Consider the following 22513-nt stretch of genomic DNA (forward strand, 5'->3'; position numbering starts at 1 on the left):
GTTTAATTTGATCCATTTCCTTTTTTCTGTTTGGGGAGCCCTAACAATGACATGAAGACGTAAACCCAACATGTACAAATTTAGACTATAAACTTTTGGCTGTAGTTACAATGTGAAGAGTTAAGAAGGTAAAACAATTAGGATGAGGTTAAGAACCCTAAAATCTGCCACCTGAATGCATGAAAGCATGGTACATTTGCGTTTGTATTTTAATAGGGCGGTTTTATGTGCCATTACAAATGAAAGCTATTTGTTCTTGCTCTGGAACTTGTGTCCTTCTGTTTTATGCAAAGGATTAAATTAATATTGATATGTGCATAATACATTTTTACAAGACTTTTTCTTACATGACAGTAAACTCAGGACATTTTAGTTTTAACCACTGCTTTATGTTTTGGACTTTTTCCCAACATGGACTGTTGCTCGTGTATGTATAGGTGTTTAACGGTATAGAGCATGTCACACTTAGAAAGGCTTAGAAAGGCTAAACGATTAGTGAATTAATTAGAAAAAGCATATACTGCTACCAGATTTTTGCTAATGAACATGTTACTATTGTACCATAATTTTAATTTAAAATGAAATACAAAGATTAGCAATAATTGAGTTATTGCTAAAAATCATATACTTTGATGTATTATTAAAACTGAGTGAGTTAAAGAATGAACAATTAAAAGGGTTGGCATATTTTTGTAAAAATCAACATGTTGCAGGAAGTTTAGTTACCATGTTTCTACCAAGCCTTGAAAGTAGTAGGTTGAAGTTGCAGTTTACATAGTAACAATTTCAGGGCTAATGTTAAATGGAGTGTTGTAAAGTAAAACATCATCGAACAGAAAACACGTTGTCTGATGACTTGATGGACAGGATTTAGACTCTTTAGCCTTTTCTCAGTATATCATAGCTTAAATATGTGTGTCTGCTTTTAGCCAGTGGCATACACACAAGTACTTCAGGGAGAAGTAGATTCTTTTTTCTTTCACAGCTTTACAAAATTTTTGCTTTGGTGTAGATTTCATTTAAGGTATTTCGATAACAATTGTGAAATTTGGAAAGTTGAAAATCATTTTAAAAATCTCAACAATTTTTCCACTGCCAAATTCCTAACAATTTCCTTTTTTGTGCTTTAGTAAACCTAACATGAGGAAATTGTTTATTTACAGAGAATTTTATGGGGAAAAAAAATTCTTTGGAATCTATTGATAACAAATGTAAAATGTACACCTGTGAAGAATGTATCCAGAATATCTGTGGCATGCAGGTGGACAAAATTCGAAAATAAGGTGAACTGTTGTTACATTGCGTTATTGTGACATTCAGAGAAACACATTTACCTGAAATAGTGGATCCTTTGTGGATCAAAAGGTAAGCTAGAAACTGGGATGTATAACAAATCTATTTAACACTTCTGTCTTCTAATTCCAATTAGTTACATTCAGCAAGAAGCATAACGTAATATCGTAAGCAAACAAATGAACGAAAGAAGGGTTAGATGAAAGAAGATATTGAAATTGTTATATTCCTAAAGACACTAACAAACAGCTGGGTATTAAATGTTAGACTGGACCGTGCTGATGAAAGGTAGCTGGTTGTTAAAATGAGGTCAATAATTGTGAAATAAGTTAGTGAGGAGGCTCCAACAGTTTGAATTGATCAATTTTTTCTGAGATTTTTCAGTAAATGATATATCACAAATCATATCAAATATCACAAATATCACAAATCAGTTCAAAGTATAATGATTTGTTATGGTTTGGTAAGTTTTAAATGGGAAAAAAACATCAAAAAACATGGTGTCTTGACAACATTAAAGTAGACTTGTATTTGACAGCATACTTATTTCACCCAGTAAATATCAAAGTGAGTCATTTCCATGCACAAAAAAGCCAGCAGCGATTGCACCCTGAGGGGCAAAAGCTGAGACCAGGAAAACATTTGCAACCACATTTTACCACAAAACAATGCACTAATACAACTTGCTTCTTCAAAGTGTTCGAAAACATCAAAAGGTCCCTTTGATATCACATGGGCCACATGAGTGATAGACTACATTGACAACCTCAACAAACTGACTAACTCTCTAGTAAAACAAACAGATGAGCTGAGGCCAGACTCGTTAGGGTTCATCCTAATCCACTGAGCTCCTCTTTGATAGCTATCTATCACCTCCCCAAAGAAGCAATGTTGCAAAGTACTTTGCTGAGGTGTACTACATCTAAACGAGGACATAAATCCTATCTAACACTATGTTGATACTCTGGGGAATAATGGTGTATGTTATATATTCTCTTGATCACCCATCAGTGCTACAAAGTACACAGTTAGATGTATATGGAGCCTCTCTCTAGGGGTGAGGACGAGGACATGTTGGAGTGTGACTTGCTCAACTGCAGTGGGAAATATGGGGAAATAATTCTAGGAACCATGTCAGTACTCACTGACACAGTTACACTTCTATTGTAATTCACTACCAAAGCATGCCAGAAACTGGGCGTGTCATTAAAGGTTGATTGTCAAAAGATGAGGTTTGATCCAAGTCCAATGAGCTGGTTAGTTAATGTTAGAAAACCAGGGTGAATAATATTATTATTATCAATATTTTAAAAAAAAAATACAGTATAGCTACAAAAATTTGAGGTGACGGAAAAATAATTTCCCTCATATACCTCAAAACTGCATGCTAGAAAATACTAGATAATGGTTTATACTAAAGTCTCACTCCAATCATCTTTTGATCTATTTTAAAAGTGTTCCCATTCAACTTTTAATCATGAATATGCCGTTTTTAGCTTAAATAAAAAGAAACCTGTGTGGTTTTCTAGGACATAGTTTCTGCAGAGCAGAAGGAGTTCATTAGAAATTTGCCTCTGAGTATTGGATGGGACTGAGGGCAATTTGAATAAAGCAATACTCAGAAACACAATTTTAAGTTCTCCATCATGAGAAAATGCTACAAGAACACGTTAAAAACACCAAAAACATGATTTCCAATGGAGTGGGTCTTAAACTAATCAGTAAAAATCCATTGGTCTTTTGTAAAATAACATGAAACTTAAAATATTATCAATTAAAATAATAATGTAAAATGGTAAAAGGTTATCATATTGTCCATCTTCATAAACATTGAAATGTTTTTATTAAAGATCAGGACTTTAGTACAAAAAGGCAATAGCTTTCCAGACATTTTAAAAATACATCGTTAAGGTAAAGTTTTAATGCTCAAAACCCAAAGTAATCAAAATTGAACAGAAAGTTTTTTTTTAAACTAATTTTAGACTATTGTGTTAGAAGGAAATTTGCAAGTCATTTTCCATGTTTTTTATTATTGTTTACACCTATATTTTATCGTTGCATCTAGCAATGTATTTTATTTCTTGATTTTATCAATGTATTTTGTATAAACCCTTTTATTCTACAGTTCTTTGGTCAAAATTCTGTTTTATATATAGGTGAACCGTTATTTAAATAAAATTGAAAATAACAATGTTGATGTCAATATTTGTTTATAATAAAGATCAACCTGAGCATCTGTGGAACAGAGACAGACTGGTCGACCTCTGATCTACAAAGTCACAGGTTTGAGACCTGCTTTTGCCTGCCCCTGTGTCCAAGTGTCTTTGGTGAAGACACTGAACCTCACATTGCTCCTGGTGGTTACAGATTAGCACCTTGACTGGCAGCAGAGCCATCCGTCAGTTAGTGACAGTGTGTACCTGTGTGAATGAGACTTTGACTATGAAACACTTTGGGCATTTAGCAAAGTAAGGAAGGCATGTATGAGTATACACAATTTCAGTACAATACATGCACTTTTTCTAGAGGAAAAATAAGATGGGTTTATATTTTTGGCTGAACAACGGGAAACCATGGTTCCCGAAAATAAAGAGCAGTAACTACAGATTTCTCTACTCTGACGTCTTAACCTTCACTCTTGGGAAGGTCAGCAGCAAGAGCTATCGTCCTAGTTTTGTGAGCTGTCTGGAAATCAAAAGTCGACAGAGTTAATCTTAGGATCCAAAGTTTAATAGAAAATGAAGCTGTTATTTTATTTACCAGATTTGTAAGAGGGTCATTGCATAAGGCTGCATAAGAGGGTGATCTGTCAAATGAAAACAAATCCAGAAGTTTAAACTCCATGATTGTTAATAGAAATCTACCATCTACAATTCCAGAATCTTACAAATTTCATTTTTTTAGATTATTTTTTAAACAGAGTCCTAATATTTTATATACAGAAACAAACAAATCCAGATTGACTCAGCCATCACACATCTACACAGCACATCTCATTACACTGCAAGAAATCTATCCCTATTGACCTCCAGACTGCAGCCTCATCATTCATGGCCGCCAAAAGGCTTACAGTCCCGTGTTCACTCTGAAGCCAAGCATGAGGTGTTCCCTGACTTCAACATGAAGAGAAACACTCAACATTTTACAAGGTTTTTCACATGCCATCCTGCCATGACCTCCTGTCCCGGAGCAATAAATTAACATTTCTCCCTGAATTGCGAAGCTGAAGCACCTAAAGATGAAGAAACTAAAATGTGAAGGTTTCAAGACAAACCACAAATAAACAGACTGTAGCCTGAAAGCTGTCCTTGACAGCAGCTTATTATTCAATGGTTTTTGTCACAGTTATTTTTCTAACTGATACTCAATCAGAAAATAAGCTCTATTTTGCAGTAATAAAGCAATGCCTTCAACACAAACTTGGCATGCACTGATTAATTGGTTGTTGGCTGTTTTTGTGCTGATTTTTCGCTTTGCAGATTCCAGTCAAGCACATAGAAATCCAATTTTTCGTCTGGGCTGAGGAAGCAGCTAACAAATTAGTGCTGTTCTGGTTAGAGAACGCATCATGGCTTTAGATGCATCTAAAGGTCACACATGAACTTTAGATGCATGCTTTCAGTGTGACTGCTGTACGTTGTTGGTGCAGTAAACAAAACAATTCCAATTTGCAATACCTGAGGTAAAAAATTAAATCCACGACCAATAACTAGAATACTTGTAATAATAAATGCATTCCAAAATCAGATCATTAATTCATTAATTTTCAGCATGTCATAAACTTGTATGGAGTTGTAGCAATTTCAAAACATAAAATAATCTTGGATATTTTATTCTTGAGTAAAAAGTATCTCAAAAGATCTCTGCCCTGTTAACTATGATCTGCTTCTCCTGCCAACCACTGCATTTATACCTCTGCTGCTCATCAAAGTGTTAGTATTTTTTGCCTTGTTTCTCGTTCTTTCCATATCAAGTTCCAGTTCAACTCCTGTTTGGAGGTGAACTGGCTGCCTGTCTAGGGTGTAACCTGGGAAGAGGGGCGTATCTAGTGAATTGTGTTCGTCCTATGTGGACTAAAGTGTCTCTGACCGAATTATTTCACTCTTCTCATGGAAGTCACTTTCATGTCAACCAGTAGCGTAGCAGTTAGATCAGTCGTCAAAACCACACCAGTTTTCACCTCTCCTGTATTTCCCTCAGATGCTTACAAAGATGATATTTTCTTTGGTAATGTCAGCGTTTCCAGTGTTGTTAGCCTAACATCTCTCTACTGCATCTCTCCACGCTCCCTCTCGAGCATTTTTTATTAAGCCTTGACATGGGGAAGTTTTAGGCTCTCTATATTAAAATCATTACAATGTATGTGAGCTGCTGTTGAAAGTTAGAAAGCCAGGGTGAGGTTGAAGAAAAAATCAAAACAGTGTATGACATACTTTGTTCTTTTTCAGATGGCAAATTACAATATCAAGCCATTTCAAAAACAGAAACTAGAGTCATTTGGTTTTAAAAAAAAAGTAAAATGGAAATAAGACAATGAATGAAGAGATTTACAACTCTAAGTATTTTGGATTTGCTACAGACTGACTCCAGGGTATGTCTTTTCTTGAGGATTCCGCAACTAGGTGGAGGGGGTAGGAGACTCCTAATTGTCAAGATACTAATACTTCACAAGAAGCTCTACAACAGAACTCTTGTAAAGTCACAATAAAGCTTTCCCACTGCAGCACAGACTCCCATAATACCCTGTTTCTCACTGAGTATGAGGAGTCTTTACTTCATCTGTTGCTCTGAGCAAGATTGTTTGGCTAAAAGAGAAGGCTTGTGATGGATATGAAAAGATTTAATTTGTGGTTTCATCTGTGATTATTTTTTTGTACGTTGGATAAAAAACCATTACAATAAAGATTTCGACAGAGAGACAATGAACAGTCAAAATGGCAGATCAAAACCACTGGCTTGTGGATTTTTGTTTAACAGACTCACTAGGTTTATGTGTCACAGAAATCTATAGTGATAAAATCATTTGTTTTTAAAAAAATATTGACATATTTTGAAACTTTTAAAGAGTAAATCTGGTGTGAGAGGAGAGTCGACCTTAAAAAACTGTTGGTGGTCTATTTGTCCCAGTCTCATTTTTATGTAACTTCACAGCAAAGTTTTGTACAATCTATGTAAATGTTCTCTAAAAAACAAATTGCTGCAGTTGGAGTCTAATTGTATCCCAAAAATTCATTTTCACAAACATTTTAAATTGCTCGGCCACCAATACTTCATGGAGGATGCACTCTGCAATTGGTTGTCAAATTTGTTTTTTTCTGCACTCCCCAAACTGCAACTGTGATACATCAGCCATCTAGTTGTGTTTCTGTGGTTTTATAGCCTGAAAAGCAACACAATCATGTCTGCTGTCAATCAGCAAATATGTAGGGTTATAATGGTGACAGCCCACAGGCTGGCCTCATCATCATACTTAAATAACAGCCCTGGTTTGCATTTATGGAAGAAAAGAAAAAAAAGACATTTGCCTCTGCATCTTACCCAACACTGCTTCGTGAAATAGCTTCAATCTGTCTGTGAAAAGAAAGAGTGCATGCCAGATGTGACTTTGTCTGCAGACTCCAACAATGACAGCAGCAGGTGAGCCAACCCCCACATCTAAATGCTAATGACATGCTGCTCCTCAAATAGAAAATAAAAAAGCAGCTAATGAGATAGCGTGGTGAATGCCTCGGAAATCTGAGTGATGACATACTGTGACAGCACCCTGAAGAAGAGGACTCAGCTTCTGACTTACCAGGCAACAAAAGGTAAACATTCTATAAATAGGTCAAACGTTTGTTAATACTAACCTACACACAAGTTTAGCTGAAAAATGACTTCATCTTGAGGAGCCTGTAACCACTATTAACAATCAAGTAAGTACTAAATAAGCCGTATATGTTGAGAACTACATCTGAACTATCGTTATGCGATAAGCAAAGTACACACTAAAGACTCAAATGAGGACAAAGGATAACTGTCTGTTGGATACTACTTGGCCAGAAAATCAATAAGTGCTAAATTAATTCAAATTAAATGGTTATTTCTAAAAGGGTCAAGGTCGTGGCTAAAAGCATAACTAAAATGAGTCCTCAGTTCTGACAGATAATCGAGTACCTCTGAGGAAGAACAGATGAGGCAATCAGTCTAAATCACAAGTAAGACCCTTGAGCTCAACACCATCTACAGCAGGTGGTATGAATGCAGCTTCTAGTTATCATACACCTGGCTCAGCTGGATGATCTATAAAGACCCACTGCGATCGTCTTTTGAGCTATTTTGAAAGCGTTCCAGGTGGTCTTCTAATTATGATTTGGCAATTTTTAGCTAAAATCAAAAAACCTGTGTCATTTTCTAGGACATAGTTTGTGCAGAGTGGCAGGAGTTCATCAGAGATTTGCCTCTGAGTTGTCGGCAGGACTATTGTGTGGAGATACCTGCTCCTCTACCTCTCTCAATTGCTGAGAGCTCCCTGTTTACACGTTCTCCCACTAGGTTACAATCGCTCACAACCCCAACCAAACATTAGCGGTGCTACAAAAATGGCGAGCAATATCAGAGCTATCCAGTTGTACAGTTTTGAGCCAGATGCCAGCTCAAACAAGGAAAACAAATCCCGGATCTATTTTTCTGTAAGTTGATGCATCAGAATGGAGCTTAGCAGGGAACTTGTGGCCCACCCTGTGTATTTTCTACATCACAAATATACTCTTTGACACTGCATACTTTTCATCTGCTCCTGATTGATATATGTTCTCAAACATCACAAAAATGCCACAAGAAGATGTTAAAAAACCAAAAACACAATTTTCACCGGTGGGTCTTTAATGCCCCTCTGTGACTAGGAGCGGTGGTTACACTCCAATGTAAGTCAACTGCTCCTCGTCCCATTATTGATTGTGTTATGTTGGGTTCTCTTTTTGCAATAGTGTTGTGGTATCATAAAAGTGCTTGTAAATGGAATTCAATTTTGTACACAGTAAAAAACCCACACTAAATTCTTTTTAGTTTTATTCATAAGGGGTATCCATTCAGTTCAAGTGTTGCTTTGAAGACTGGAAATGCAATATCTGTACGTGGTACACGAAAGCACAATGTGCTTTTGAGGATATTAGAAAACACAGAAGACGAAAACAAATGTAATTGTGGAACACAAAGGCAAGTTACAATAACCAACTCGGAAGTGAAAGCGGGCGACGACCGGCATTCAGACACACATCCAGTTAACGAATGAAGCTGTTTTAAAAGCCTCTCTTTCTCTTCCTCCCTCACTCCCTCGGTGCCGCTTCAGAACCATTCTTTGGTGCAACCCATGATTAATGCCCCCTTGAATGGGTTTCTCTTTCACCAAGCACTGTGGGAGAACAGTTTCCTTCGTCTCTTCTTTACCATTTTGCTTTCCTCCCAATGTGACCTAATTTAGTCACACAGTGTGAAACTGATTTAGACTCATTTGAATGCTGCCTCCATAAAAAGAGGTGAGATGCTCTATCTTATTGTTGATTTTTTGGAAAACACTTTTTTTTTTCTGGGAATTGTCTGGTTCCCAGATTATAACTCTGGATTATATTTTATGAATCTTAATTCAAGAACAGTTACAGGGAACAGTTACAGGAACCTACACTAGAGGCAGAGTGGAACCACAAGCGACTATGTTCCCATTCTTTCCCAACTGATAGTTGCTTTCATGTTTTGTTTACAGCAGGTGAATGAAAATGGTGAGTGAACAGTTTTAGACGAGGGATTTCTATGAAGGTCCAACACATTTCTAGATCTCCTTAGTGTTCTTGAAATCGTCTCATCAACACATTTGATAATGAGTTTTTGTGCAAGATAAAATTGAATTATAACACTTGTTAGTTGTGAAACTCTGCATACATACATACATATACAACTGCATGAATTTACTTGTCCACAAGTTCTCTCTTGTTTCTTTGGTGTTATTTTAGTATTTCCAATTTAATTAGATTTAGTTTGAAAAAATGCTAAAAGATTTTCAGTTTTAATGCTTAACGTGAACAAAACTACAACATAGTTTAAAAAAAACTCAGATGACCCACTTGGTAAATATTAAGACAATTCCGATAACAAAAGGATTTTGTGAACAGTAATGAAATCTTACGTCAAGACACACTGCAATGTGTGCTTTTAAGTCCTGAATTGCTTTTGGTTTTACACTTGAAGTGGCACACTGTCATACTGCAAGCAACACATCTTGCTGGCCTGCAACATTTCATGTGAGCCTATTCATGCCTGAACTAGTCACTGCTTCAAAATCAATGACACACAGTTATGGTTCACTAATGGTTTGGAAAATTCAGACCAAACAAAAATGAAATAACCTGGGAACTGACTTTAAAAATGACTAAAGGAGAAAAACAGGAAACATTATTATTGTTATTTAAACAATGTCTTGATCTAGGTTTGCTGCTTTATCACTTATTATGAACTTTCTCTCGACTCTTAAATATGTAGTATTATTACTACATCCTATAATATGTAAATCCTAATTTGTTTTAAGAAAAAATGTCTCCTGTGTAACTCAAATTTAAAAAAAAAGTTGTTTCTTCCTCTACAGAGAACAATAAACTGGTCCTTTGCACGAGCAAAGGTTTGGTAGCAGAAGAACAAGAAAATTATGACCACTGAATGAAAATGTCTTCAAAGTTGTCTCATGGAACAAGAATTATAGGAAAATTATATTTAAGAAACAGACGTTAAATGAAATAAAAAGAAAACTATGTGTGAAAACTATCTATAGTACTGATCTAAAGAAACTATTTTATTCTATCCCAAGTAGATACAAAAGTGAAACAAAAAAGCTTTGGAAAACATTAAATTGAAAAATCACTGAATATACAAAAGAAAAAGAAACGCGTATAGATGATGATTATCACATAGAACAGTCTATGGGAAAATCTTAAATGCAATGTTATCTTTCTGATCTAGTCATGGTGAGTCATTCCTTACAGTCTTATTAAGTTTTAAGGCCATTCGGCTGAAAACCATTTATCTGTTTGACAAACAGTTTTTGTGCATTCAAAGACGCAATGACAACAAATCAACAGAAATCAGTAAAGATTAAAGTCTCTACTGAGGGATCAAGGTGCCAATCTCACCTGTAAAATGAATTTACCAAAACATTTTACTACAAAACAACACACATCCACCATTGTCTTTTTAATTACGGGTCCGCTTTTTTAATGATGCATACCCACTTAATCCAAAGAGGGGTCATGGAGGCACAAAGTGCTTACAGAGCAAAAATGTAAAATAAAATCAAAATTTTGCCCAAGAATTTTGAATCCAAAAAGAAGACAGTTTTGATTAACATTTTTTAACTAAAAAACTGAACCTGTAAAACCTTTTCCTCATGCAACAAAGGTTTATTTATTAGTTAAGTGAAGGACATTTTATGACAGACAAGCTTGGAAAATAGTGAAGTATTTGACCCTTACATTGGCATTTAAACCAAAAGAAGGAAGAGATATGTTACATCAAATTTCTTCTGCAGTTGTTAAACAAATGAACATGTTTATGCTTGTTGCTTTTTCAAACTTTGTGCTGCAGTCTATTTGCTTTACTTTGTTAGCAGAACAGTTGTATTTGTTGTAGCTGTAGCTAATGTAGCATTCAGATAGTATATTAAAAAAATACAACCGGTATTGTTCTTACTGTTATAAGATAAACTTTATTTTGAAATGTATATTTGTTCCCAACAGATCCCTGGCACTGGGAAGCTTACAGTCAAAGCCAGCAACTGACTGTTTTCAGGTTGGTTTTACTTATGATTAGGATTAAATGTTGTTCCTAAAAGATCCCTGGTAATGGGAAGCTTATGTTTTACAGTTATGTCCAATAGTTTGTAAATGGTCTCACTGTCTTTACATATATTTTCAATGTTTTTGTTTCTTTGAAATCCCTTACTGTATGTTGAAAAGTTGTGCATTTCTAATAAAGGAACAAAGGAAATCTAAACCTTTTGTTATTCTAGACACTTAAATGTTGGCTGTTGGCCACAGTTGAAGGGGAAATATCGGTTATCGGTATCAGCCTGAAAAAATGATATCGGCCCATCCCTACTACTTACCCTAAAGTTTTTTGTTGTAGCTGTAGCTAATATAGCATTCACACGGTATGGCAAACAGAATGCAAATACTAATGCTGAAACTCACTACATTAACTACATGGATTGTAAATGTTACACAACACAGCTGAATCAGAATTTCTTAAGTTAATAGTCAATAGTTACACCCAATCCCTTCCTGACTATTTGTCTAAACAGTCGGCAAATTATGGATATTGTATTTTTGCCTACTGATAGTTAACGTTTCAATCTCCATCACATATTTTTATGGTCTTGTTGCATGCAAATAGTGTCTAAAATGCACAGCAATCACAGCTATATAGATCAAAGAGAAGCCTCAATAGTAGAAAATGCAACAGTGCTGAACAGAGAAACCAGGGTTGTTGTGATCCACATTGATTTCAGGCATTGCTTGCAGAGCTGCAGTCCAAGTTTTGAAGTTTGAAAAAAAAACAAAAAAAAGAAGAAGAAGAAAGGAGACCCCTGTTTTATCAACAAACTAGGATTGTTTTTAAATAGAACATATTTAATTTAAAAAATAGCTTAACTTTACCGGTTTTCTTCCTAGAATTAAAATAAGGGTTTTACATGTCCAAGTGAGACGGTTATGCTTCTTTGAATCTGATTGAAATTATTTGAGGTGTGTTGTTTACTTAAACATAAATGTTTGTGTTTGGTTATAGCTGGCTCCAAAAGACACTTAAACGTGGTGTTACAAAGCATATATGAGTGGACATAAGACACTAAATAAATGTGACAGAAGCATAGTGCTCTGTTCTCCCTCAGAACAAAGAACAAAAAGCCCCCAGACACACACACAGCATATAACAACTGTCCTACCCTGTAGCTGGAACTGAAGGATCCACAAACCCACCATAACACCACATATACTATAGCAGCATTAAAAACCAGTACTTATGACAAGGACAGGCTGCGGAGGGCTATTTTTAGCTTCATTTCTGAAGAAAAGAAGTGTTTCTTATTTATTCACTGAAGGAAATGAGGAGAAAAATTGGGCTTTTTTTAAACAAATTTAGCTTAGCAGGTGTGGCTAATGAAGACCTATTTTCCACGTAAGAACTTAATGGGAGCTGCAAGGTGGCGTTTTGGAGCAGCTACGAATTGAAGTGGACAAAAATTGATGACCTTGCTCTGCCATAAACATTTAGAGCCCGTTCACAACCCAGCTGAACTCTAAATCGATGACATGAGGCGTAGACTGAGCTGCGCAGGGATGAATCACCGACAATCGTGACAATGCGTGTGCGGGACCTTCAAACGAAGCTTCTGCGCGAGGAGTTCAGGGGATTCCCGGTGAAAACACGCTCGTGGACGACGACCAGGAGGAAGAGGATGAGGAGGAGAGGAGGAGAAAACACGTTTCCATCGGAGTTAGACGCCCTGTTCTTAGTACATAACACGGATGCTGAAGACAAACCTACGAGCTGAGCAGTCAGCATCCGATACTTCAGTCAGTGATCCCAGCGATGCGCATTCGTTTTTAGTATCTTCAAAACATGTATATATATATATATATATATATATATATATATATATATATATATATATATATATATATATATATATATATATATATATATATATATATATATATATATATATATATATAAAACCAAAGAAAGACCTACCAGGAGAATGCCTTGCGTTGACGAGTCACATCCTTCTCAAATGATTGAGGGATGGAGCTTTGCTGGTGGCATCAACGTGTTTCACCGACCGTCAGCGTATGGAGCGGCGAGGGCGCCCCGGAACGAGCATAGCATAAGCGATTCACTGCGGTTGTCTGGGTAAAAGCATCAGAGGTGCGTGGAAAAACAGTTTCAACGTCAGCATCCTTGCAGCGACCCCACTCGAGCAACGCCAGAGCGACTACTTCTTAAGGACATTTATATTTAACAAACATTAGGGCGCCGTGGTTTTAAGTCTCTTGCCCAAGGGCTGACACAGATTTCAAACCCTTTAATGTACTGTCACCTCTCACTTATTACTGGGGTTCAGAAGTCAACTCTAAAATTCCACATTTTGAGTTCCAGACCATCAGAGAACACTGACCAAAGTTATCTAATTAAACAGAATAAATTACATGCATACCATAAAAACAACAGTGATCAGACAAATGAGCAAACTAAAGAAGATAAACAACCTTCATCATAGTTGGCTGTTTAATTTTCCCAAATAAGAAGCTTTTAGATAAATAACTTCTGATTTGCAGCAGGCCATTTATTTCTCATTTTATTCTAAAGTAGATTTTTCTTTTTCATAAGGGAAAACATCCTATTCATTTTTCTGTTTCTATTCTGCAATGAAGTGGTGATTTTACCACAGGACTCTTTTATTTTATTTTACTTTAGATTAAGGAATATTAAAAACAGTTAAACATTTGGTATTTATTTATTTTATTTAGAGACAAATGTATTGAGGCTTTGGGGTTTTTTGTGTTGTTGTTGTTTTGGTCTTTTTAATTCCTTTGACAATCTTTTTTTAGAAAACATTTTTACATTTTCATGCAGTTTAACAGAAAACCCTCTTTTGTACATCTGTTTGATGTTTGAGAAATCAGAAAAATTGGTGCAATGCAACAGAACTGTCTATTTTGTATGCCCTTTTTATTATTTTGTCTTTGATTGTGTTACTGCTGCATTGTTCTTTTTTTATTATATTTTATAATACCTAATTTATTTGTTGATTTTTTATGCTGCCTGAGTTCCCCTCTTTGTAAAAAAAAAAAAAAAGTATTTCTTGTGAAAGTTGCCAATCCAAATAATGCAGTCTTGTGCAAATTGAACAATTTTATAAAAAATACATTTCACAGAGGGTACAAGACCCACAGCTGTACTGAAACATACACATACATATTTATTCCTTTTGGTCAGCTCAAATGTGGAATATAAATGAAGAATGTTTTTAATTTGATTTTCAAAAGAATGTCAATAAATTATAGACTTTTAATGGGTTTGAATATCATTTCAATCCAAATTAATTTCCATGATTGTGTTTTAGATAAGTTATGTTTGTTTTCCTGTAAGGCAAAGGAAAAAGTGTGCATTCACAAAGAACACATTCCTATCAGGTGTTTTACCTCAGCTTTGTTGTCCAGGCCAGCAGTCCCTCCAAGTGGCCATATTTAGACATTACAGTTTTGTGTCGACACTTTTTTGGTAATGAAAGAGTTAAATGTCATTTTGAACAAAAGAAAACGATTTAAAATTGGTTGTTGTACCACACTCCTACATTAAATTTAAATGATTGTTTTTTTTTTAAATTGAAAGAGCACTTACTAAGGCTAAGATGAATTACAATGAGTTAACATTGATTCATTGTAATTAATATTAATATTAATATTGGTCCCTTATATTAAACAAGAATAATGAAACCTTAATGTGAAGAAATTTCATACCTTTTTAGATTAACAATTTTAAAAGATTTTCAAAGATTGTTTTTAAAAACAAAGCTTTTTGGGGGAATTAAATTTTGGAAGAATAGGTAACCAATTCTGCCCATGGATTTTAAAGAATTTTTCTGAAGAAATGCAATTTGCAACATGTTAAAAATTGTAACTATGATAAGCAAATATTTGTTAACTTACAGAAACAATTCATAATCTTTTTATTTATTAAAATTGTTGGCATTTTATTTCATAACTAATGAGTGGGGGGGAGGAAGGAGAAGTGTGTGGCTTCTGAGCCTCAGGTTGCAGATCCTTGTTCTAGGGGGCCAACAGCAAAGTCAGGCTTCCAAAAGGACTCATTAAAATCGACAACAGTCGCCATCCTCATCCAGCATTTAAAAAAACTTCCAGTTCTGCTCTGTCTCCACAAACGGCCCTCCTCACTCCCATCAGGAGTTGAAGATGCAGCAGATCCTAAAACCACTGATTGTGCTCTGTTGCTGATGGACATTTCTGTAGGTTTCACTCAGAGAACAAACTCACAGCAGGTGTTTTGATTATTCCTGAAAGCAAGACCGTTTGCATTGACCAGTGAGAAGAAACTCCTTGGACAGATTATGCTTAAATGCTTTTTAACCACAGCCAAACACTTCTGTCTTCCCATTCATCCTATTGTATTTACCAGATTCATGTTAATGGCCTTCACTCAGGTTTTGATTGCAATTAGTAACATGTTCATGAAAAGTATCCACGGCCACCAGGTTTCTCTGGTTTCTAAATGTTCAAAATTGACTGCCTCACAGTCTCTTTAGTCAGCCTAATGCAAGCCTGGTCACCATATAAACTCTTCTTCTAATCCTATATTATGCCAAATGGTAGTGGTTCATTGAGGGATGTGGGGAAAATCAACAAAACAGTGTTGTTTTTGAGGACATAGTTTCTGCAATAGTTTATCAGAAATTGAGTTGTGGGTGGGACAGTTGGTGCAGAGTAAGCGATCCCCTACTTTGTGTCAGCCACCATACAGTCTCTTTACAACCCCAAGCTAAAATTACAGGTGCATCAATAATGGCTAGATATATTGGAGCCATCCAGCCGTACAATTTTAAGCCAGATTTCAGCTCAGATGAAAAAAACAAAGACCAACATGTCTCTATTCGTCTGCAAATGGATGGGTCAGAATGGAGTGGAGCAGGGAGCTTGTAGCTTACCTGTAGCACCATAATCACACCAATGGCATTTGTTGTCTGCTCCCAAATCACAACAATATGAATAAAGAAATATTCAGAACCACAACTTTAAGCTTCTTTTTCTTTATATATGTTCTCCGTCATCAGAAAAATGCCTCAAGAACATGTTAAAAACAAACAAAATTACAATTTCCATATAAGTGGATCTTTAATATACAATCTAACCTTAAATTTGATATCTTTGTGTTTTCTAAGTTAAAATTATCATTGCATAAATAGACATATATTGTTTGTATCTTAAAATGTTTTTAAATGGTTCTAGTGACTAAAGAGATTAAATAAGATCCTCTTATTTACAGTTTGACTTGACAATTTCTGGCTGCCTGAACATGCCCAACACATTACAGGCAAATTACATGTAAATAAGCAAATATAATGCTTTAAAGTGTGAGTGTGTATTTGTGCATGATACTTTATCTGAACATTATTTAACATATGTTTCAATTAAACTTTGAATTAAAAAAACACGTTTTTCTTCATATTTTTGAATCATTCACTAACACTTGAGGAACTCTAGAGGGCGCCAATAAACCGTGAATTACGCGCTACTTGTGGCGAACGTGAACAGTGAGTAAATGTTCTTGAGATGTTTGGGTTCAGTGGCTGAAATCGGATAAGTACTCTGAAAGTGTCGTGGCTTCTCATGACATGGACACAATGTTGAGTGTGGCAATAACTGTGAGGGAAAACACCGGATAACCTGTTTGGTTGTGCGTACAAACATGAAATTTATACTTATAAATTTTGACTCTGACATTAGAAGCTTGACGCGATGGTCTCGTCTTCCTGTGATTGTTTTTAATAGCTTTATAAATGTTTATATATATATATATATATATATATATATATATATATATATATATATATATATATATATATATATATATATATAAAGAAATTGAATTTCCCCAATGTGGGATCAATAAAGAATATCTCATCTCATATAAGGAGAAATGCAAACTGTACCTATTGAGGATGACGTGATTTTTGTCATCGAATGATTTGCTTCTCACTTTAATCGATGTAGATTTTCCACCCAAAGCTGGTCTGTTGGATCCAAAAACCTCTACTGGAGACCTCAGTGAGCAGCGTGGATTCGCCCCGTCAGCCTCCAAGAAGACGACCTCCTATTACTTCAAGTCACCCCGCCCGTCTGCCTATCGTCTCCTCCCCTAAACCTTAACAGCGATCAACCTTTGGAGCGGCTCTGTGTTGGACATCACTGACCCTGAGGGAAAGTGATAGAGCCGAAACACATAACTGCAATATTCTCAAGACTATCTTCTTTGACATCAAACAGCAGAATTAAGGGGAAGAGGACGCAGAAGTGCGGGCGCGTTTGCGTGCCTGCCGAACAATGCGCTGAGCGCCAAAGCATCCGATATAGACTGGAATAAGAGTTCATCACGGGAAGTGTTTGGAAACGCGCGCAGTTTTGCAAGAAACAAAAGGCGACCCTAAATGCGCACACTGTAGGAAGAGTCATGCATCTGAACACACAAGAAGACAACAGCAAAGGTGAGCAACAGATTTACGCTAAATAATTGGAGTTCAGTCTGTCTGAAAATTGCAAAGCTCTCGCGTTGGTTTCCCCAATGCCCTTGAGTGCGTCTTGGTGATGTGTAGAATATGCTGAGGGTCATTCCAAGCTAAAGGTAACGGCTGTCATCGACCGTTACTAATCTGCCTATGCGCCTCTCACCGGGGCGCGCTGGGAACGCTTCTCACGGCAGCGAAAAGGGATGCTGGTGGCGGGATGGAGACTGTCTGCGAGACGGACACTTATTGAGCACTTGTTGTGCTCGCCTTGGACCGACCCCCCTCCATCCGTTTTTTCCACGATGTGACCTGTGCGTAAACGCACAAGGTCAAAGTGATTGGCAGCTTTTTTAGGGTTGTGGTGGTGTGGTCGTCTTAACTGATACCACGGACGCGCGCCCTCCGCTGTGGTTGGAGGGGAGGATGAGGGAGCAGACGGTGTGTGTAATGACACAAAGCTTTCCATCATCATAGGGCTAAATGAGAATTGCTGCCTCTTCCAGGGAGCCACAGAGAATCATTTCACTCTCCGGCTTTGAACTGAGGTCGAGGTCACCGACGAACACCTGATGCTGGAGGAGATTCGTCCCTCAGCGTGACGCAGCCTGAGCCTTGTTACGCATAATTAAGAAACAACGGGACTGCTGTTATGCACACCACACCCCTTCTGAGGAAGTTTAATGACTGACATGCAGCTGCAATAAAACCATCATTATATAATTCGCTTTCATTTTAATGTTGATCGCTTCATCTTTCTGTAAATGCACATTTTTTAAAATCCTTTTTGGCAAAACAACTAACCATATCTTTACTTCACACAAAAAAATTCAAATATTACCTCATAATATCTAGTTCCCCAGGAGAAAAGAACAAGGAAAATATATTTCCTTGCAATCCTTAATTGACAGCCTTCATAGAATGTTAATATATATTTTTTATCAGCTGTAAGCTGTGCACTGAGGAGTCCCTTGTGTGATGAATGGTCCTCTTAACAGTGGCACACAACATCAGCCCCATCTAAAATGTCTCGTAACCTCATTGTCAGATATGATCCCACCGGGGACAAAAGATGAGTCACCATCCTCAAAATGTTTTCATGATTCCATGACAGTTCTTTTTATTACTCAACTTTTAGAAATACAGGACTAGGAGAGCTGACCCATTTTTAGGGACACGCTGAGGGTTACGCGGTCAGGACTCAAAAGTGTGGTTACAGGGGATCAAGTTTGTGGGTACACTGTCATTTCCCCTGAATTCCTGCAAACATAAATTTGCATTACCATCATGATTCACTCACAAATATCGCAATAATTAGATAATTGACAAATTATTCACTAATTTAGCAACAGTGAGTACAAATCTGTCCAGATGTTAGGCCTAATGGTAATTAATGAAGTTTTTTTTTTTCTCTGACACTGCTCCTACCCCCATTTGTAGCTTTTTTGGGGTATGTGTTGATTCATGAAAGCACTAAGTTGTAGTGCCAAAGTCAAATAATGTCGCCTAAAGTCATTTTTAAAGCCTGAATTATAAATGTGATTTAGAAACAAAATCATTTTGCTTCATTTGTTCTTAGAGGATGTGAAATAGATTTATAAAATGAATAAAAAAATTATGTTTATTCGTATTTATTTTTTGTGTCTCAGCATAGCAAAAAACTACTGAGCTAGCAAACCTTCATCAAGCAATGCTTTGATTTTTGAACATCTTTAGTATAAGTGACTATTTATGTAAACTTCACCAATAAAACAATCAGGATAAGTTATAAAATGAAAATGTCAAAAAATAAATAAATCATAAATTAATAACAAACATAGACTAAATTATTGAATCAATCATTATTAAAATCAAATAATAAATTATGAATTTAAACCAAAGAGCAAATGATGGTGATAAACAGCTCTACTAATTTATTGATGCTTACATCCATTGATCGATAGTCCTATTTCACTGAGAGAAATGATGATTTATTACTAAAATCATGTTTCATCACTGTCTTGTTGTGGACCATGAGAAACTAAATGAATAAATACACTGGTAAAGTAGTGTATCAGAACCAAGCATCAGAACGCAACAGTGATGCAGCATGACATAAAGTAATGGTGTTTTATTTTTTTATTTTTTTAAAGACTTTGTTCTGAGTCTTGACCATAAATGAAAAAAAAAATAGTTCAGTTTATTTTCTGAAAGAGGTCCAAAAGTTGGGTCTGAAATAACTGAGTTGTATGAGTGCTATAGACAAAAGCAATAAATCTGACTTCATCAGTTTGTCATTTTTCCAGCGCTGTCTTTGCTCACTTTCTGTCTTTGAAACTCCTCTCTTCAGCAGTGAATACCTTTTTGGCCAGCAGCAAAATTCTTTCACATCAGCTACTCCTCATCTGAGACTGCTCAAAACAAAAACTTTGCCTCATACAAAAAGTATATAATACAGAATATTATGTTTATACTGTATTATTATTATTATTTATTATGTTTATACTAATTATACTATGTAGCCACAAGGGGGCCTAAGTCTGGGTCCCCCTGTGCTGGTCCCCAGGCTGAATAACATACAGGGTTGTGTCTGGAAGGGCATCCGGCGTAAAGATTCCCTGCCAAACCACGCTGTGGCGACCTCTGAAGGGATATGCCAAAAGGTGAACAACAACATATTTAATTCCCAGTAGTTACTGTTCTCTGCCAATCTTTTAAAAAGTAATTTTAGTCATGTAGTATTTCCTTTTGGAAGTCTCACTGTGTCCCAACATATCTCTTGGACTCCACTTTTGTTTGCTTTGCTTTGTTTTCTTTGCATTTTTAAGGGAGATACAAAATTAAAGACAATAAAAATAGCCTTAGTTTGCAAATGTTGACACTGTTTATATAGAGATTTAAAAAAAAAACTACCATATAGCAACAGTACCGTAAGGAGAGCACCAGATTTGACAAAAAAGGATGCATATCCTTCAAAAGAAAGTCATCACAACACTGTGACTCCAAGATAAACTGCGAAGTGATACGTTCTGTAGATCAGTACCAGCCTGGTTATGATCCTACATGCACTTCAGTTAAGCTTCTTGTAGTTTAGGTAATTTTGTTTTCACTGATGTTTCCATTATCCAGCTGTTGGAGCAACGTTGTCGCCTTCGGCTTGTTAGCTTCAAGTTGTCAACATCAGTCATTTTTTTATTGCTCTAAGAGAAGTCTTAAAGAGAAGCCATTAACTAGTCTGAAATGTATTTTGAAGCTCATGATATATTTATCATTTTTTTTAATACACTGCCATGGAAAACAGTCATGTTCTACAGAGGAGGTTTAACCCCTTGGTGCCTGAATTTATTTCCCGCTATGAAAAAAAGATTTCCCTTAAGGTTTTGCTTTCAAGTTGATGCTAAATTAAGGCAATTTTGAAGTATCAATAGGCTTTACGGAAAAAAAAATTGTTGACATTTTTCTTTTAGTTTGACCCACAGATTAGGGTTTGATATTATACACCTTAGGGGGACAAAAAAAGCCCCAGAAAGAAACGAATGGATGGAAACTTATTAGTGTTTTGAGACAAACTATGAAAGAGGGCAGAGAGAGAAAGTGGTAATTAGGAAACAGGAAACAAAAGGTATTTTTATTCCCAGTTCGACTGCGAACCTCAGCGGTGGGAAGCAAGCCACTTAGGTTTCAGACTCAAGAGACCAGATGGCTCAGACACAAAAGAAGAAATATTGCTCTATTCGACTTAATAGTGCACATATTTATAACCAAAGATAAACCTGATAAAAGATCCTATAAAAGTCACGACTGAAATGAAAAATCACACTATGGCGAGCAAAAGAAAAGAGGCTATGTTTAACAAAGACAGGCTTACATGGGGTCAAGAGGATGTGGTTTTGGGAAACTGTCATCAGCTTTTTGTGTGTGTGAAATTTGAAATAAGCTGGAATTAACAGAAGCGTGTTTTTAGTGTGAGACACATCAGCAGGTTTGTCAGCTTTTTGAAGGAAAAATATTAAAGAATCTTATAAAAAACCTTTGATTTCATGTTGTTTTCAAAGGGTGATGTATTCATTAACACTTGGGATGTTTCACAAATAGTTGTGTCACAAGAAAAGCACAAAAAATGTGAGATATTTGTCTGGATTGGATCAACATCTGTTGAAAGACTGAAAAAACTTGACATAATACTGACTCTTTTTTGCAAACCTTGGATTTTGGAGTTTCTGTTTTCTGTGTCAACGTTCTGTTTCTTGAACTCCTCAAATTTCACACATTTCAATTATTAATAAAGGAAACGATTTTGGAAACCAGTGGAGGTTGCATGGAGGAAAGCGCAGCCATAGCAGAAGTGTGGGCTGAAAATGTTACTGGCAGATATGGGGGCATGATGGAGAAGGCCAAAAATAGATAACAGGAGACAGAGGGAGAGCGGAAGAAGGAAAAGTATTGTAGGCTTGGAAAGAACATCTTTACACTATACATCATTATATGGCTTCAAGCATGTCCACTAAAAGGAAGACACAAAACAACTGACACCGTACCCCCTTAATCAGGGAAATCATTGAAGCAGTACTGGTTTGTAGAAGTCTATCAGATATGTCAGAGTAGGACAGTCAAAATAATTTAACAGGAAAAAAATACAGTTTAGAAGTGTCATGTTTTTGGATTGGCTTGTATGTGTTTTGTGTTCTATTGTTTTAGCAGTTTGTCACAAGATTGATCAAAAAAATGTCTAAGTCAAAACTGTATTAATTTTTTTTTTTTTTTTTTTTTTCAAACAGCAGGGCACCAATTTTAAGGGCTGTTTGCTAACCAGAAGTCCTTCCTCACAAGAGAACAGTCCAATCTGGATTCAAAAATGGAGAAGGCGTGTGAATAAGACAGTCATGTCAGCAAATCAGCATGAAAAATAATGAAACACAC

The 22513-nt window shown here is 36.2% G+C and overlaps 2 protein-coding genes across 9 annotated transcripts in view; one reads left to right on the forward strand and one right to left on the reverse strand.

Annotated features, from left to right (window-relative positions):
* Positions 1–13225, reverse strand: part of apba2b (amyloid beta (A4) precursor protein-binding, family A, member 2b) — a 53487-nt gene extending 40262 nt beyond the window's left edge. For 2 of the 5 annotated variants that reach the window (XM_020713654.3, XM_011489564.4), the window contains exon 1: positions 13069–13225. The gene's annotated coding sequence lies outside the window, so the exon portion shown is untranslated. Of the gene's footprint in view, positions 1–12691; positions 12825–13068 lie in introns of those variants that run through there. The other 3 variants (XM_078944442.1, XM_011489571.4, XM_020713649.3) reach the window with 2 other exon arrangements.
* A 4051-nt stretch (positions 13226–17276) lies between these two features.
* Positions 17277–22513, forward strand: part of syt7b (synaptotagmin VIIb) — a 97934-nt gene continuing 92697 nt past the window's right edge. For 3 of the 4 annotated variants that reach the window (XM_020713656.3, XM_020713661.3, XM_011489545.4), the window contains exon 1: positions 17287–17596. In XM_020713656.3, the coding sequence (XP_020569315.1) occupies positions 17563–17596 (34 nt within the window). In that variant the 5' untranslated portion in view covers positions 17287–17562. Of the gene's footprint in view, positions 17597–22513 lie in introns of all 4 variants that reach the window. The other variant, XM_078945167.1, reaches the window with a different exon arrangement.

The sequence above is a fragment of the Oryzias latipes genome, chromosome 3, assembly GCF_053564925.1.
Source record: "Oryzias latipes strain Hd-rR chromosome 3, Olatipes_Hd-rR_3.1".
NCBI classification, from domain to species: domain Eukaryota; kingdom Metazoa; phylum Chordata; class Actinopteri; order Beloniformes; family Adrianichthyidae; genus Oryzias; species Oryzias latipes.